At 47.3% G+C, this 16,249-nt stretch overlaps 1 protein-coding gene across 1 annotated transcript in view; it reads right to left on the minus strand.

Annotated features, from left to right (window-relative positions):
* ARHGAP40 (Rho GTPase activating protein 40) overlaps window positions 1-11,232 on the minus strand; it is a 49,918-nt gene extending 38,686 nt beyond the window's left edge. The window contains exon 1 of the mRNA XM_012511737.2: window positions 10,968-11,232. Within this exon, the coding sequence (XP_012367191.2) occupies window positions 10,968-11,230 (263 nt within the window). The 5' untranslated portion in view covers window positions 11,231-11,232. The remainder of the gene's footprint in view (window positions 1-10,967) is intronic.
* Between the last annotated feature and the right edge of the window lie 5,017 nt (window positions 11,233-16,249).

Here is a 16,249-nt window from a genome sequence, read left to right on the forward strand (position 1 = left end):
GTTGTGTAGGTTTGCCCTGATCCTTCCTTCGAACAAGGTTATAGACACTCGTGTGTCCCTTCCTGAGTCACTTCGATTGTCATCTTGATTTGTACTGGCCAATATTGTAGCCACTAGCCACCTGAGCCCTTGAAATACAGTATTTAGTATGAAGGAGGAACTGAATTTTTAACTCCTTCCTTTCTTCTTTTCTTTTCTTTTCTTTCTTTTCTTTTTTCTATCTTTTCTTTTCTTTCTTTTCTCTTTTCTTTTCTTTTCTTTCATTTTGAGACAGAATCTCACTCTTTTGCCCAGGTTGGAATGCAGTGGTGCAATCTCAGCTCACAGAAACCTCTGCCTCTTGGGTTTAAGCGATTCTCCTGCCTCAGCCTCCCGGCTGGGATTACAGGCACCTTCCACCACGCCCAGCTAATTTTTGTATTTTTAGTACAGATAGGGTTTCTCCATGTTGGCCGGGCTGGTCTCAAGCTCCTAGCCTCAGGTGATCTGCCCTTCTCAGCCTCCCACAGTGCTGGGATTACAGGTGTGAGCCACCTCGCCCAGCCAACTTTATTTAATTTTAACTAATTTAAATTTAAAACTAGATACTTGTTTCAGTTACTGGAAAAGGCCTAAATATGTTTAGAACAACTTGGGTACACAAATCTACTTTTCTGGCTGTATATTTTATGAAATCTAAATATACATTAAGGATTTCTGATGAAAATTTAGCATCCTATCAGAGATTACTGGAAATGAAAAGTACACACTGGATTTTGAAGACTTCATATTTGAAAATGTAAAATATCTCATTAATTGATATTTTTATATTGATTACATGTGAAAATATTCTGGACATATTGGGTTAAATAAAATGTTGTTTTTATTAAAATAACATTAAGTGTTAATGCTGTTAATTTGATCATATAAAAAGTTTTAGACCAGGCACAGTGGCTCACACCTGTAATCCCAGTGTTTTGGGAGGCGGAGGCAGGAGGATCATCTGAGCCCAGGAGTTGGAAATCAGCCTGGGTAACACAGCAAGACCCTATCCCTACAAAAAAAAAATTACAAAAATTAGCCGGGTGTGCCCAGGCACGGTGGCTCACGCCTGTAATCCCAGCACTTTGGGAGGCCGAGGTGGGACGATCACGAGGTCAGGAGATCGAGACCATCCTGGCTAAGATGGTGAAACACTGTCTCTACTAAAAATACAAAAAAAATTAGCTGGGCATAGTGGCGGGTGCCTGTAGTCCCAGCTACTCAGGAGGCTGAAGCAGGAGAATGGCGTGAACCCGGGAGCTTGCAGTGAGCCAGGATGGCGCCATTGCACTCCAGCCTGGGCAACAGAGCAAGACTCCATCTGGAAAAAAAAAAAAAAATTAGCCAAGTGTGGTGGTGCATAACTGAAGTCCCGGCCATTCAGGAGGCATGGGCAGGAGGATTGCTTGAGCCCAGGAGTTTGAAGTTGCAGTGAGCTATGATTGTGTTACTGCACTCCAGCTTGGGTAAAAGAGTGAGACACTGTCTCTAAAAAAAAAAAAAAAAAAGTTTTAAATAGGCTTAGGGTCCTCCATAAACCAAAAATAAAATCCTAAGCCCCCCAGCCAATTGAACAGACCCAATCTCTTGGCCAAGGGAATCCCAGGGAAACCTGCAAAACTGAATTCGCAGCCATGATGGGTTGGGAAGTTGGACACACCTCATTATACGCTCCTCCCTTTTGTAGTTTCGGCACAGCATCTGACCAGCATTAATGTTAAAATAGGCATCACAATGGCCAGGCGTGGTGGCTCACTCCTGTAATCCCAGCACTTTGGGAGGCTGAGGCGGGTGGATCACTTGAGACCAGGAGTTTGAGACTAGCCTGGCCAACATGGTGAAACCCCATCTCTACTAAAAATACAAAAATTATCCAGGTGTGGTGGCGGGTGCCTGTAATCCCAGCTACTTGGAAGGCTGAGGCAGGAGAATCGCTTAAACCCCAGAGGTGGAGGTTGCAGTGAGCTGAGATTTTGCTACCGGGTGACAGAGCAAGACTGTCAAAAAAAAAAGAAAAAGAACAGACATCACAAGACTGACAAAACAGACTTTTTGTGACAATAAGATAACCAATTATAAACAGGACCTATGGCCGTGCCAGACAAAGGTGAACTTACACACCCCTACGAGCAACTCTGACCCGGTATATTGGTTAACAGACTTCCTTCTCTTAAACATTCCTTTCTGCTGACTCCAAATTTTTAGATGAGGCTTCACTCCTCTAACCAATTGCAAATTAAAGAATCTGAATCGACATATAACCTGTAAGCCCGGGCTTCAAGATATGCCGCCTTTTCCGGCCAAACCACTATACAGCTTCTATGCTTTGAATTACGTCTTTGCCTATAACTCTTGTCTCCCCTAAAATGCATAAAACCAAACTGTAATCCGACTGCCATGGTGACACCTTCTCAGGACCTCTTGAGACTGTGTTCCCCAGGCCAGGGTCTCTTACATTGGCTCAGAAAATTCCTTAAAATATATTACAGAGCTTGGTTTTCCCATTCACACCTTGGTTCCACAATCCTCACCATGCCCTGAGATGTTACACTCTGCCACGTGACTCGCTGAGAGTCCCACTTAACCCTCGTAGGCACCAGAGTTTACAACTCCTGGTCTATAACATCTTCCTAGCTGGTTTGGGGTAGGAGGGTGGTGCAGTGGGGAGAGCTTTTTAAAATCTTATGTAAGTTGTGGATCCTCTCTCCGGAGAATTGCACACACACAGAGATGCATAACATTTAGCAAATAATTTTAGTGGTTCTCGGATCTTTGAAGGTCCATCCTTGAGCCCCAGATTAAGAACATCTGGTCTTTAAAGCCTTCAGAAAAGACCAGCAGGAAGAGCATCAGGCTGGTTGCCATGGTTACACCTCCTCTTAGGCGGGCCTAGGGGTGAGGCATGGCCTCATTATCCCTGTCTTTGCTGCACATCTTCACAGGGAGGTCCTCATCGCTCACTCTTCCATTGCGCACTCAAGGGCTTAAGAGCCAGATTGTCACCCCACCTTCAGGTCTCCTGGCCCTGGGGTTGCCGCCGGGCTCAGGGCTTGAAAGCAAACTGCAATCCCATCTCTCCTCTGCCCCGCTCTCTCCTTCAGCCAGTGTGAGCTACGTATACCTCTCAGAGGCACCAGGCTCCCTCTTGCCCTGGAGTTTTGCCCAGTTGGCAGCTACTGCCAGGAACACCCTTCTCCTTCCCATCCTTGGCCTGCTCAGTGCCTACTTTGGGACTCAGCTCAGGCATCACCTCCTCCAGGAAGCCTTCTCTGCAGCCCTCCTACAGGCATTGGGCTCATTGATGTCCTGGCACTTACCGCCCTCCATAGTCATTGCCTATTTGTTTTCTCCTTTAGACTGGGATCTCTTGAGACCAGAGATACTCTATTTATTATTGTATGAGCCCAGCTCCCAAAACAGAGCAGATATTGATAAACATTTGAAGGATTAATAAATTTCACCCAGTGGTTCTCAAAGTGTAGGCCCCAGACCTTCAGTATCAGCATCACTTGAGAACCTGTTAGGAACGCACATTTTCAGCCCTCACCCCAGAACTACAGAATTAGAAACTCTGGGGGTCGGGTACAGCAATCTGGGTTTGCACAAGCCCTCCAGGTGACTCCAAGGCACTGATCTAAGCCCCAGGTTGGAGGGAGGCAGGATGACTCCTGGGGGTGGAGGCAGGGGACTGAAGTTTGGCAAAGCAATATGGAAGAGTGGCTGCGGGTAGGCAGAATAACCCCCCGACTACCCACTACTCCCTGGAATCTGTAAATGTGTGTGTTACATGGCAAAGGTAGGATGGAGGTTGCAGATGGAATTACAGTTGCTAATCAGCTGATTTTGGGGAGATTATTCTGGGTTGCCTGAGCGGGCCCAATGAAACCACTAAGGTCCTTAAACGGGGAAGAGGGAGGCAGAAGAGTGAAAAACAGAGAGATGGTAGCATGAGAAGGACTCAGCCGGCCACTCTTGGCTTTGCAGATGCAGGTGGACCACAACTTCAGGCAGGCAGGTGGCTTCTTGAAGCTAGAAAATTGATTGTCCCCGAGAGCCTCCAGAAAGGATCACAGTCCTGCCAACACTTTGATTTTTAGACCAGTAAGACCCATTTTGGACTTCTGACCTCCAGAACTCTAAGACAATACATTTGTATTGTTTCAGCCACTAAATTTGTGGCCCTTTGTCACCACCCCAACAGAAAACATTGACTACAGTGGCTAAGGACCAAGGCTCTGAAGTCACACTGTCTGGGCCTAGGTCTGTCCTCTTGATGTGCAGCCTATAAAATCAGGGTGATGATGGGATAGTATACAGAAGGCAGTGAGGATGAAATAAAGTAAGGCCTGTAAAACATTCAGCCCATAGTAAGTACTCCACAAACATGAAAACACAAGGCTGCCTTCCGACCAACGAGCAGCCAGCAGCAGCCGACAGTCCTCTTAAGATGGGGCAAACAGTCTGAGGGGACAGAGCAGTAACTAGAGAACAAAAGGAGGAGTGGGCTGAGAAGAGGCTTCCTGGAGGAGGTGGTGTTGAAACTCAGTTTTAAAGAAACAGTCAGTGAATGTCAGGGAGGAAATGAGATATGCAAATCTCCCAGGAAGGGGAGCAGGTCTTTATGCTGGGAAGTACAAAGGAATTTTCCCTGTGTGGATAGAAGTCTGTATTAGGGTTTAATGAGAACAAAGTCAGTAAGAAACAAATGGTAGTGGAGAACAATTCTCCAAGCAAATTAAAATCCAGAAGCCATAAGAGAAGAAAGCGGAGTTGATTACATCAAGACTTAAAACTTTTGTATGACAAAAGACACTATAAAAAATGTCATAGGACCTTTTTCCTCAACTGAGAGGAAATATCTGCAAGCAATGATAAAGTGTTACTATTCAGTCTATATATATAAAGAGTTCCTGGAAAGCAACAAGAAAAAGAAAAAAAATACCCAAAAAATCTACTGGGAAAGTCGGCAGCAGATAGAAATCCACAAGCCACAGGAGATAAAATGCAAATACCCTATGCAAAAAGATGTGGAGCCTCGCAAGTAATCAGGGCAATGCAAATTAAAACAAGGATGGACTCTATCAGATTGGCAAACACAGAAAAGATTGCCAACACCCAGTGCTGGCAAGTGTCGAGAAAAGACATTCTCACACTTGGATGAGCATCTGCTGGTCAATTTGGGTAGAGTCAGTGATGCCTGACAGGAGGGGAGGTGGAGAAGCGGCCTCCACATTGCAGGCAGGGTGAGGACCCCAGGGTTGTGAAGGGCGGCAGCCTAACCGCTTGGTGTAATTAACACCTTCACCTCTGCTTCATTGTGAGGAAAGAGGGAAAATAGGAAGCTCCATCCGAAGGGACCTGCCCTTCGCTGGTTTGTAAGCAGGATCTGGGGAGGCCCCTCCTGCTAGAGAGCCCTGGAGGAAAGTGGTTTGCAAGGACTTTTTCCTGCAAAGCTGGTCAGAAGCCCCCAGCGGCAGCCTGGTCCCCGGAGCTGTGGATCTGAGGTGGCCGTTCTGGGTTTCGAACCAGGTGGATGTGTGAGTGTGAACGGCAGCCACTGTCTGAATGGCACTGATTGTAAAAATGAAGGATCAGGCCCAGAGAAATGAGGGAACTTTCCCAATGATGAGTGGAGGATTTAGGACTCAAATGCAAATCTTTCTGCCATGCCAAGGAGTCAGGAGTCCTGAATGCACTTGTCCCATGAAAACAAGCCTGTGCTATTTGGAGTCAGCTCCAAGAACTTGCCCTTTGACCACTGATATCTGACACAAATTGTTCCATTTCTACATGGTGGGCACTGTACTAAGCCCTCACATGCATTAATGTCATTTTATCCTCACAACAAGTCTATGAAGCAGGTACTGCTGTTCACAACCATTTTACAGAAAAGGAACCAAGGCTCAGAAAGATTAAGTAACTTCCCCAGAGGTCCACAGCTGATAAGTGGTGAAGCTGGACTTTCAGATTCAGGCTGTCCTTCTACCCCTGACACATTTAAACCATGTGTAGGTGATTTATTCAGTGGTTGGGTTCACATACAAGAGGGTGTGTCTGGAGAGATCAGTTGACATTGACCCCAGTGGCAGAGACTTGAGCTACACATGAGCAAAATACGAGTGAAGGTGAACCTTGTAAAGGTGATTGATTCTACAAGCTATCTGTGTGCAATCAGCCAAGTCCTTTAACTCATTATTGATTAAGGAAATCTGGCTGGTGCACTAGACTCAAAATGGGTCTTTCTGCCTCTCTGATCTGCCTTTGAACTCTGTCGGACACTGAGCATGTGAAAAGATGCTCAGCCTCACTAATAATAATAAAAAGGGTGAATTAAAACAAGAGACAGGTTTCTCCCAATCCAATTAGCCAAGACTAAAAATGAACAATAATGTCTGGTCAAGAATGTCATGTATATTAGGAAACAAGCTCACACCCACTTGGTGAGTCTAATTGGGTACAACCTTCCTGGAAAACCACCCAGAATATGTTTCAGAATTTTAAATGTATACACCTTTGGACTCAGTGATTCCTATTCTGAAAATGTATCATAAGTACACAAAGACATATGTCCAAGAACATTGCAGTATAGTTTATAATAGCAACCAAAAGAGGAAAAGAAGCAACCTAAAATTCCATCAACAGGAGGCTAGTTAACAAAAGTACTGTCCAGTCATAAAATGAAACATCACACAGTCTTTAAAGAGGATAATGTAAGGGCAGGTGTGGTGGCACATGCCTGTAGTCCCACCTACTTGGGAGGCTGAGGCAGGAGGATTGCTTGAGTCCAGGAGTTTGAGACCAGCCTGAGCAACATAGGGAGACCCCATCTCTACAAAAATTTAACAAATACCTAGGTGTGGTGGTGCATGCCTGTGGTCCCAGGATCACTTAAGCCTGGGAGGTTGAGGCTGCAGTGATTCCACCACTGCGCTCCAGCCTCAGCCTGGTCAACAGAGCGAGACTCTGTCTCCAAAAGAAAAAGAAAAGAATAATGTTGATTTCTATGTCTTTCCAGGAAAAGATTATAAAGATGGAAATGTCATTTATAAAATAGTATACATAATATAAACCAATTCAAGTATGTAAGTACAATTGTGTGCATGAATTGCATCATAGATACATTTTACATATACATGTATGTAAATATTTATGAAGCACAGAATCCTATAGGATGTGCACTTAACTTCTCACAATTGCTGTTCTTGTGGGTTGGAGGTGGGAGGGGCAGGTGGATTTCACTTGCTACTTTTTTTGTATTTTTATACCAATCATGAATTAACAGAAAATATATTTCTACGGGGAGCAAGGACAAGGGGAATCCCAACAGAGTCACCTCACTCCAACTGGGTCTTTGAGGCACCTCCCAAGGCCAATATTGCATGGTTTTAAGATGAAGTCCACATAGACAGTGAATTCGGTGTCCCCCTCACATTATGGGACGTTCTGTTTGATGGCAACATTGATTCTATTCATCCCTGCTCAGGCCTTTCCGGTCAGCATTTAGTGTATTATGTGGTAGTGACCAGTGTTATGTCTTCCTCCTGGACCAGCCTGTGGGCATCTTAAGGGCTGAGAGAGCATCTTATTCACACCCACAGCCTCATGTCCATCACAGGACTTCACGTAGAGGCAGTGAGCATTTCATTCATCAGGCAAATATTTTATGAGCGCCTACAGCAAGCCAGCCCTGTGCCAGTGCTGGAGAGCCATGGGTAAACAGAACAGATCCAGGCTTACATCCTGAAGGTTGCCGTCCTGCTGGAATTTGTTGAATAACTAAATGACTCACAAGCAAGGGACCGGTGAGATGAACAGACTCAAAGGATTGGGGGAGCTGACCTAGTGACCTTGTGAGCCAATACACAAGAACATTGGCCTGGAGCAAACAGACCAACCCTGTTCCAGAGAAGTAGTTTTCACTTTTTTTTTATCTTTGGCAGTGGAATGTCTTCTCAATGAACAAAAGAGGTAACGGTGATATTATTATAAGCTGATTTTATAAGTTTAATTTACAGCATTTACTGATCATACAATCAAGATAATTTTAGTTGACAAAAAACATTTGGGATACCTGAGTGGAGGTAGTATTTTTACTAGATGTTTAATACTTGAAAGATATAATAAAAATTAAATACAAATAAAATGTTTGCAGAACCCTGGTTTAAAAACCACTATTCTGGGCCAGGCGCGTTGGCTCACACTTGTAATCCCAGCACTTTGGGAGGCAAAGGCAGGTGGATCATGAGTTCAGGAGTTTGAGACCAGCCTGACCAACATGGTGAAACCCCGTCTCTACCGAAAATACAAAAATTAGCTAGGCATGGTGGCGCATGCCTGTAATCCTAGCTACTCAAGAGGCTGAGGCAGGAGAATCACTTGAACCTGGGAGGTTGCAGTGAGCCGAGATCGTGCCATTGTACTCCAGCCTGGGCAACAGAGTGAGACTCCATCTCAAAAAAAGAAAAACCACTGTTCTGGAAGTAAAAGTGTTGCTTTTGTTGTTTTGTTTTCAGTAATAAAGAGAATGAATGGTTCAAATTTTAAACTCTCTTAAGTATTATTCATCTGTTCATTCAACCAGTAGCTATTAAGCACATTCAGTGGGTCAGGAGCTCTTATAGTGAATTCAATATTAATTGCCTCAAAGATCACAAGGAACCAGGAGATTAAGGCAGGATGGTGGTGGAGTCAGGGGAACAGCCATAATAGGTAGGTAGATAGGTAGATGGATGGATGGATGGAAGACGGATAGTTGGATAGATGGTGTAATCAGCTGAATAACAGCTCCCCAAGATGTCCACATCCTAATCCTCAGTATTTGTGAATGTATGCTATCAGGCAAGGAGACTCTGCAAATGTGATTAAGCTAAGGATCTTGAGATGGGGGGATGATCCTGGATTAGCCAGTGGGCCCAATGTCATCACAAGGGTCCTTATTAATGAAAGAGGGAGGCAGGAGAGTCAGAGAAGGAGACATGGGGATGACTGTGGAGGTCAGAGTCAGAGACATATGTGAAGGTGTTACAGAGCTGCCTTTGAAGACAGAAGAGGCCAAGGAATGTGGGCAGCGGCAGAAGCTGGAAAAGGCAAGGAAACAGATTCCTAGAGCCTCCAGACAGAATGCACCCCTACAGACCCCTCGATTTGGGGATTTCCAGCATTCAGAACTGTCAGATAACACATTTGTGTTGTTTTAAGCTACTAAGTTTATGTGATTTGTTATAGCAGCAATAGAAAACTAATATAAATGAGAGAGAGAGAGACAGAGAGATGATAGATAAGCTTATGTGATTTGTTATAGCAGCAATAGGAAACATAGATGGAGGAATAGATAGATAGATTAGATATAGAATAGATAGATAGATGGATAGATTAGATATAGAATAGATAGATAGATAGATAGATAGATAGATAGATAGATAGATAGATAGATAAACTTGTCTTTGGCTTCTTAAAATTGATTCTCATTAAAATCCTATCCTGAGTAATTTTTGCCTGGGATGGGGCAGAGCCCCACACACATAAGAGCTCAGCGAACATGCTGTATGAATGAAATGGTCTCACTAAGCTCCCCCTCCCTTTCCTGAGCCTAGTCTTCAGGTCCTTGGGTGGCAAATGAATGGGGCAGTGGGGGTCTCCTGCTGCAGGTGTGTTCCAAGCTAGAACACTTTTGGAGGGCAGGGTCTATTAAGATTCTAACATTCCTTTTAAACTTGCAACTGCAAGTCTAGGACGTGAATTTTACCCATGCAAATCCCCAGAGATGTTCATTGCTGTATTGCTTAGAATTGTTAAAAATTGGAACCAACCTAAATGTCCATTAGCCAGGAACTGATTCAAATTAACCAAAGATATCCATAAAGTTGGATCCTGGCAGGCCGTTAAAGTGAATGAGTTGGATCTTTTTTTTTTTTTTTTTTTGAGACGGAGTCTCGCTCTGTCGCCCAGGCTGGAGTGCAGTGGCGCGATCTCGGCTCACTGCAAGCTCCGCCTCCCGGGTTCACGCCATTCTCCTGCCTCAGCCTCTCCGAGTAGCTGGGACTACAGGCGCCCGCCACCACGCCCGGCTAATTTTTTGTATTTTTAGTGGAGACGGGGTTTCATCATGGTCTCGATCTCCTGACCTCGTGATCCGCCCGCCTTGGCCTCCCAAAGTGCTGGGATTACAAGCGTGAGCCACCGCGCCCGGCCATGAGTTGGATCTTTATGTTACTGACATGTAAAGATGTCCATAACATTAACTGAGGGGTTGCGGGGGAAATCCTTACAAGCACATGTAACACAAGAGCCTATTTTTGTAAAACTATACAAGTTTAGGTTTGTATATGTCAAAAAGTTCTCCCAAGGTATATGTCAAAACTTTAACAGTAGTAAGTTTTCAAGAATGAACATATGTATTCCTGTACTGTTTGACTTTCTATAATAATCAAATTGTAATATGATGTAATTAGAGTGGGGGAAATGACTATTTGAAAATTCTAGTCTGGCTGTCAGTGGCAGGCTGAGCAGGAATAAGGGGTGACCAGTTCTCAGCTGAGGTGACCACACGGCCACACTGACCCAGAATCTTGACCCAGAGACTCCTGAATCTTGAGCCCCTGGGCCCCCTAAGACTCTCTACATCCAGAGGAAGAGGAAGTGGCACATACTGGCGTCACTCATGGTCTCTAAGAATCTGAAAATCAGTGACCCCTGTAGGAGGCCAGTAGCCTGAACCCAGGGCAATGCTGTGTCCCAGGAAGGGTCTGGGTTTGGAGTCCCACGGACCAGGGCTAAAAGCCATCTCCACCACTTGACAGCCAGGTGACAGGGCTCTCCAAGCCTCTGTTTCCTCATCTGTACGATGGAGGAAGATTCTTGCGCACAGGGACGTTGTGAAGACAGACCGCACATGCCCCTGGCGCATAGTAGGGCCAACTTCCCTCCCGCTCCCGTGACCCCTGTACCTGCAGCCCAGGTCGGCCCAGTGCTGGGTGCAGCGCCTGACAATGCGGGCCCGCGGGATCCGAGGACACGGTGAGGTTAGAGGCCCTGGGGCCAGCCTCTCCATCTGGGCGGCGGGGAGGAGAGCAGGCTCGGCCATGGGCTGGCACCTCGAGGATCCCGGTCCGTCGTGGTGCTGCCGCCGTGGGGCTGATTCGATCTGCAATGTGAGAGGAAGGAGTGAGGTAGGGCCCCCGTGGCGCACCCAGTTCCCAGACACCCTCATGCAGGACTAATGTCCAGCCTCCTCCTGGGGCGGGGCTGGCTTGGCCGGGGCCACCTACAGGCAGGCACTCGCGCGCACACACACAACCCTGAGTCCTGCCCGCCTGCACTGGAACTGCGAAGTGGAAACGGCGCCTTTCAAAAACTGTCGTGAAATATGATTTGCATGGCCACTATTATTACCTACAGCCATCCCGATTTCCGAGTAAAACCACATGAATAAAGCACCTGGCTACTATGGGTGGAAGAAAGTGCTCAGGACCCAGGGGTTTTTATCTGGCTGGGCTATTCCCTCTGAGGCTTCTCTGAGCCACGGTTTCCTCCTCTGTGAAATGGGGATGGTGACATTTGCCAGGAGACAGGAAACAAGCAAGCAGGAAGGTGTCAGGGTGTAAAGAGAGCAGGACCTGGGCACGGGGGCGGGAGGATAGGAAGGGAGCAGGAAATGGGAGTGGCAAAGTGAGGGGACGTCCAGAGAGCCTCCCGGGATTGGTCTTTTGGCTGAGATGTAAAGGAGGAGGAACTAGCTGGGGAAAGGCTGGGGAAGGGGAAAAACCCAGGGAATTTAACCCCCTCATCTGTAAAATGAGAACTCATTCATTCACTTAGCAAATCTTTATGGAGCTCTGTAGGGGCCCTGGGGGAAGCGACCAGAGTGTCTGAAAGCAAAGAGCAGGAGCGTGTGGACTCAGCTGAGAGGAGAGCAGAGGCTGAGTGTCAGGGTGGGGAGTGGGAAGGGGTTTCCAGGTGCCGACAAGGACACAAGCCAAGGTGTAGCAGTAGGGCATTTGGGGAACGTATGAGAAGCGCTCCTGCCAGCTTCCCTGGTGGTGTCCTATTCCCTGCATCCATTTTGGACCATGAGCCCCTTCTCTTGCCCTCTGGCCAGGACTGAATGCCATGGACTTCCCCAGATTGCCCGGGACCGCCCTGCCCTCCTCTAAGCCTCCGGGTGTCAGTGAATCTTTCCAGGAAGCATATTCACCTGTACTCCAAGAAGAGAGGCCCCAGAGTCCTCCTCAAGGAGGGCCCCCAAGTCTATGGGTCCCCACAGTCTGAAGCTCTGCTCTGGCCTGAGGGAGGCAAGAAATGGGCCCCAAGAAACTGAAAACAGGGCCCCGCTGGAGCCACAGAGCCCAGGAGCATGCATGGTTCTGGCGTTAAAGATGGGAAAGGCCTCAAAGCGCAAAGGGTCCTGAAAAACCCCAAGTCTCAGGCGGCTGTCACTGGCTGGAACCTGTGGACTAGGGCTGTGCAGAAGACCACCCATCCACTTCTCCTGAGCCTCCTCCTGAGGAGGAGACAAGGGAACCACGCCACCGTGAGGCCAAGGAGCTGGGGTCCAATATGTAAGTGAATTATCAGCCGAAGTGGGTGCAGAACTACTTTGGGAGCCATAGGGAGTTTTGAGTGGGAAACATGGTAGGTGCTTAATAAAGGTTGGGTGGATGGATGGATAGATAGATGGAAGAAAGAATGAAAGATTGGTTGGGAAAATGGGGGATGAGAGAAGGGATGAATGGGAAGGCAATTGAATAAGAGGATGATGGTTGGTTTGATGGGTGGATGGACGGATGGATGGATGGTTGGATGGATGTGTGGGTGGATGGGTAGGTGGAAGAGTGAGTGGCTGTGGGCATGAATATGTGAGAGCATGAGTGAATGAATGAATCAATGAGCCATTAGGTGAATGGGTGGAAGATTAAGTGAGTGAATGAATGAATAAATGCTTGAGTGAGTAAACAAGTTAGTACCTGAGTAAATGAACTTCTAGTCCGGAACTGTAAACCTAGTTCATTGTTACCTTCCTTAGGTGCAAGGAACCTTTCAGAAGAAAGCAGGAAGGAAGAAAGAGTGGCCTGAATCTTGGATGACCGCACTTTCAAGCCTCTGTAAGGAAGTGCCCTCTTCGCTTCCTGGAGAGCTGCGTATACTCAGAATGAAGCCTGGAGAAGTGAGTGTACCTGCACTCAGGGCAACATTCCTCACCCCCGGCTGAGCCCTGTCCCAGCCCCCACCTGGAGTATCGGCCAGGCCAGTTAGGTCACAGTGGAGTGGCTCAGACCTGTTGGCCCTGCACCCTGGCAGCTCACCAGCACCTCCCCAGGCAGCCTGCCATCAGCTAGGTCTCTCACTATTGCAGAGACTCATTCCAGGTCCCTCAGACCCAGAAAGCCCCCCAGGGCCTGTGTGCTGTGTGCTCAGCATTTCCTCCCTGCCTTTCTGCCCCTGCAAGCAGCCCCCACTCCACACTACAGCACAGTCCTATGTAGTGTGATGAGGTGGAGCCTCATAGGCTTCAGGCTGATCCTCAGCTCTGCCATTTAGGCTGTGTGACTTCAGGCAAATGCCTTAACCTCTCTGAGTCACAGCTTCCATATCATTTAAAGGAAAACCTTGCCTGGCTTGAGGGGTGGTTGTAAGGATTTGGCGGGATAATACACATCAAGCACTTAAATGGGGCCTGGCACACAATGTACACAGAGCATCTAATTTCCAGGTGCTCAACTTCTTCCTTTTTCTTTTCTTTTCTGAGACTGGCTCTCACTCTGTCACCCAGGCTGGTGTGCAGTGGTGTGATCATAGCTCACTGCAGCCTTGACCTCCTAGGCTCAAGTGATCCTCTAGCCTCAGCCTCTGGATGCAGCTAGGATTTACAGGCATGCGCCACCACACGCAGCCATTTTTATTTATTGTTTTGTAGAGACAGGGGTCTCACTATGTTGCCCAGGCTGGTCTCAAACTCCTGGCCTCAAGTGATGCTTCCACCTCCACTTCCTAAAGTGCTGGGATTACAGGCATGAGCTACCATGCCCAGCCAACTTTTTTCTTTCAAAAGTAATTTATGGAATGAAGTGCCAGCCAAGCACTGTGCTCACAGCTTTACGTGCATTACCACATTCAATCCTCATGATAACCTCTCACGAGAGTGTTATGGGTTCAAGTGTCCTACTAAAAACATATGAAAAACATGTGAATGCCTAAGCCCCAGTACCTCTGAATGTGACTGTCAGGCCTCTGAGCCCAAGCTAAGCCATCATATCCCCTGTGACCTGCACGTACACATCCAGATGGCCGGTTCCTGCCTTAACTGATGACATTCCACCACAAAAGAAGTGAAAATGGCCTGTTCCTGCCTTAACTGATGATATTATCTTGTGAAATTCCTTCTCCTGGCTCATCCTGGCTCAAAAGCTCCCCTACTGAGCACCTTGTGACCCCCACTCCTGCCCACCAGAGAACAACCCCCCTTTGACTGTAATTTTCCTTTACCTACCCAAATCCTATAAAATGGCCCCACCCCTATCTCCCTTTGCTGACTCTCTTTTTGGACTCAGCCCGCCTGCACCCAGGTGAAATAAACAGTCTTGTTGCTCACACAAAGCCTGTTTGGTGGTCTCTTCACACGGACGTGCATGAAATTTGGTGCCGTGACTCGGAGTGGGGGACCTCCCTTGGGAGATCAATCCCCTGTCCTCCTGCTCTTTGCTCTGTGAAAAAGATCCACCTACAACCTCGGGTCCTCAGACCCACCAGCCCAAGGAACATCTCACCAATTTTAAATCCGGTAAGTGGCCTCTTTTTACTCTCTTCTCCAACCTCCCTCACTATCCCTCAACCTCTTTCTCTATTCAATCTTGGCACCACACTTCAATCTCTCCCTTCTCTTAATTTCAATTCCTTTCATTTTCTGGTAGAGACAAAGGAGACACGTTTTATGCATGGACCCAAAACCCCGGCGCCAGTCACGGACTCAGGAAGGCAGCCTTCCCTTGGTGTTTAATCATTGCAGGGATGCCTCTCTGATTATTCACCCACGTTTCAGAGGTGTCTGACCATGCAGGGATGCCTGCCTTGTTCCTTCACCCTTAGTGGCAAGTACTGCTTTTCTGGGGGACAAGAACCCCCCCAACTCCTTCTCTCCGTGTCTCTACCCCTTCTCTGCTTTTCTGGGGGGCAAGAACCCCCGATCCCTTATTTCTGCACCCTGACCTCTTATCTCTGCACCCCGATCCCTTATTTCTGTGCCCTGACCTCTAATCTCTGTGCCTCGATCCCTTATTTCCACACCCCGATCCCTTATTTCTGCAGCCCAACCTCTTATCTCTGCACCCCGACCTCTTATCTCTGCACCCCAACCCCTTATTTCTGCACCCCAACCTCTTATCTCTGCACCCCAACCCCTTATTTCTGTGCCCTGACCCCTTTCCCGCTTTTCCGGAAGGTAAGAACCCCCGAATCCCTTCCCTCCATGTCTCTACTCTCTTTTCTCTAGGCTTGCCTCCTTCACTATAGGCAAACTTCCACCCTCCATTCCTCCTTCTCCCTTAGCCTGTGTTCTTAAAAACCTAAAACCTCTTCAACTCACACCTGACCTAAAACCTAAACACTTCATCTTCTGCAACACCGCTTGGCCCCAATACAAACTTGACAATGGCTCTAAATGGCCAGAAAATTGCACTTTTGATTTCTCCATCCTACAAGACCTAAATAATTTTTGTCAAAAAATAGGCAAATGGTCTGAGGTGCCTTACATCCAGGCATTTTTCACACTTTGTTCCCTCCCTAGTCTCTGTTCCCAATGCGATTCCTCCCAAATCCTCCTTCTTTCCCTCCTGCCCGTCCCCTCAGTCCCAACCCCAAGTGTCGCTGACTCTTTCCAGTCTTCCCTTTCTACAGACTCATTTGACTTTTCCCCACCTCCCCAGGCTGCTCGTCGCCAGGCCGAGCTAAGTCCCAATTCTTCCTCAGCCTCTGCTCCTCCACCCTATAATCCTTCTACCACCTCCCCTCCTCACACCCAGTCTGGCTTACAGTTTGGTTCCGCAACTAGCTCTTCCCCACCTGCCCAACAACTTCCTCCTAGAGAGGTGGCTGGAGCTGAAGGCATAGTCAGGGCACATGTGCCTTTTTCTCTATCAGACCTCTCTCAGATCAGTCAACATTTAGGCTCTTTCTCATCAGACCCCACTAAATATATACAGGAATTGCAATATCTAACTGTCCTACAATTTAACCT

Source organism: Nomascus leucogenys, chromosome 13 (assembly GCF_006542625.1).
Source record: "Nomascus leucogenys isolate Asia chromosome 13, Asia_NLE_v1, whole genome shotgun sequence".
Classification (NCBI taxonomy): Eukaryota; Metazoa; Chordata; class Mammalia; order Primates; family Hylobatidae; genus Nomascus; species Nomascus leucogenys.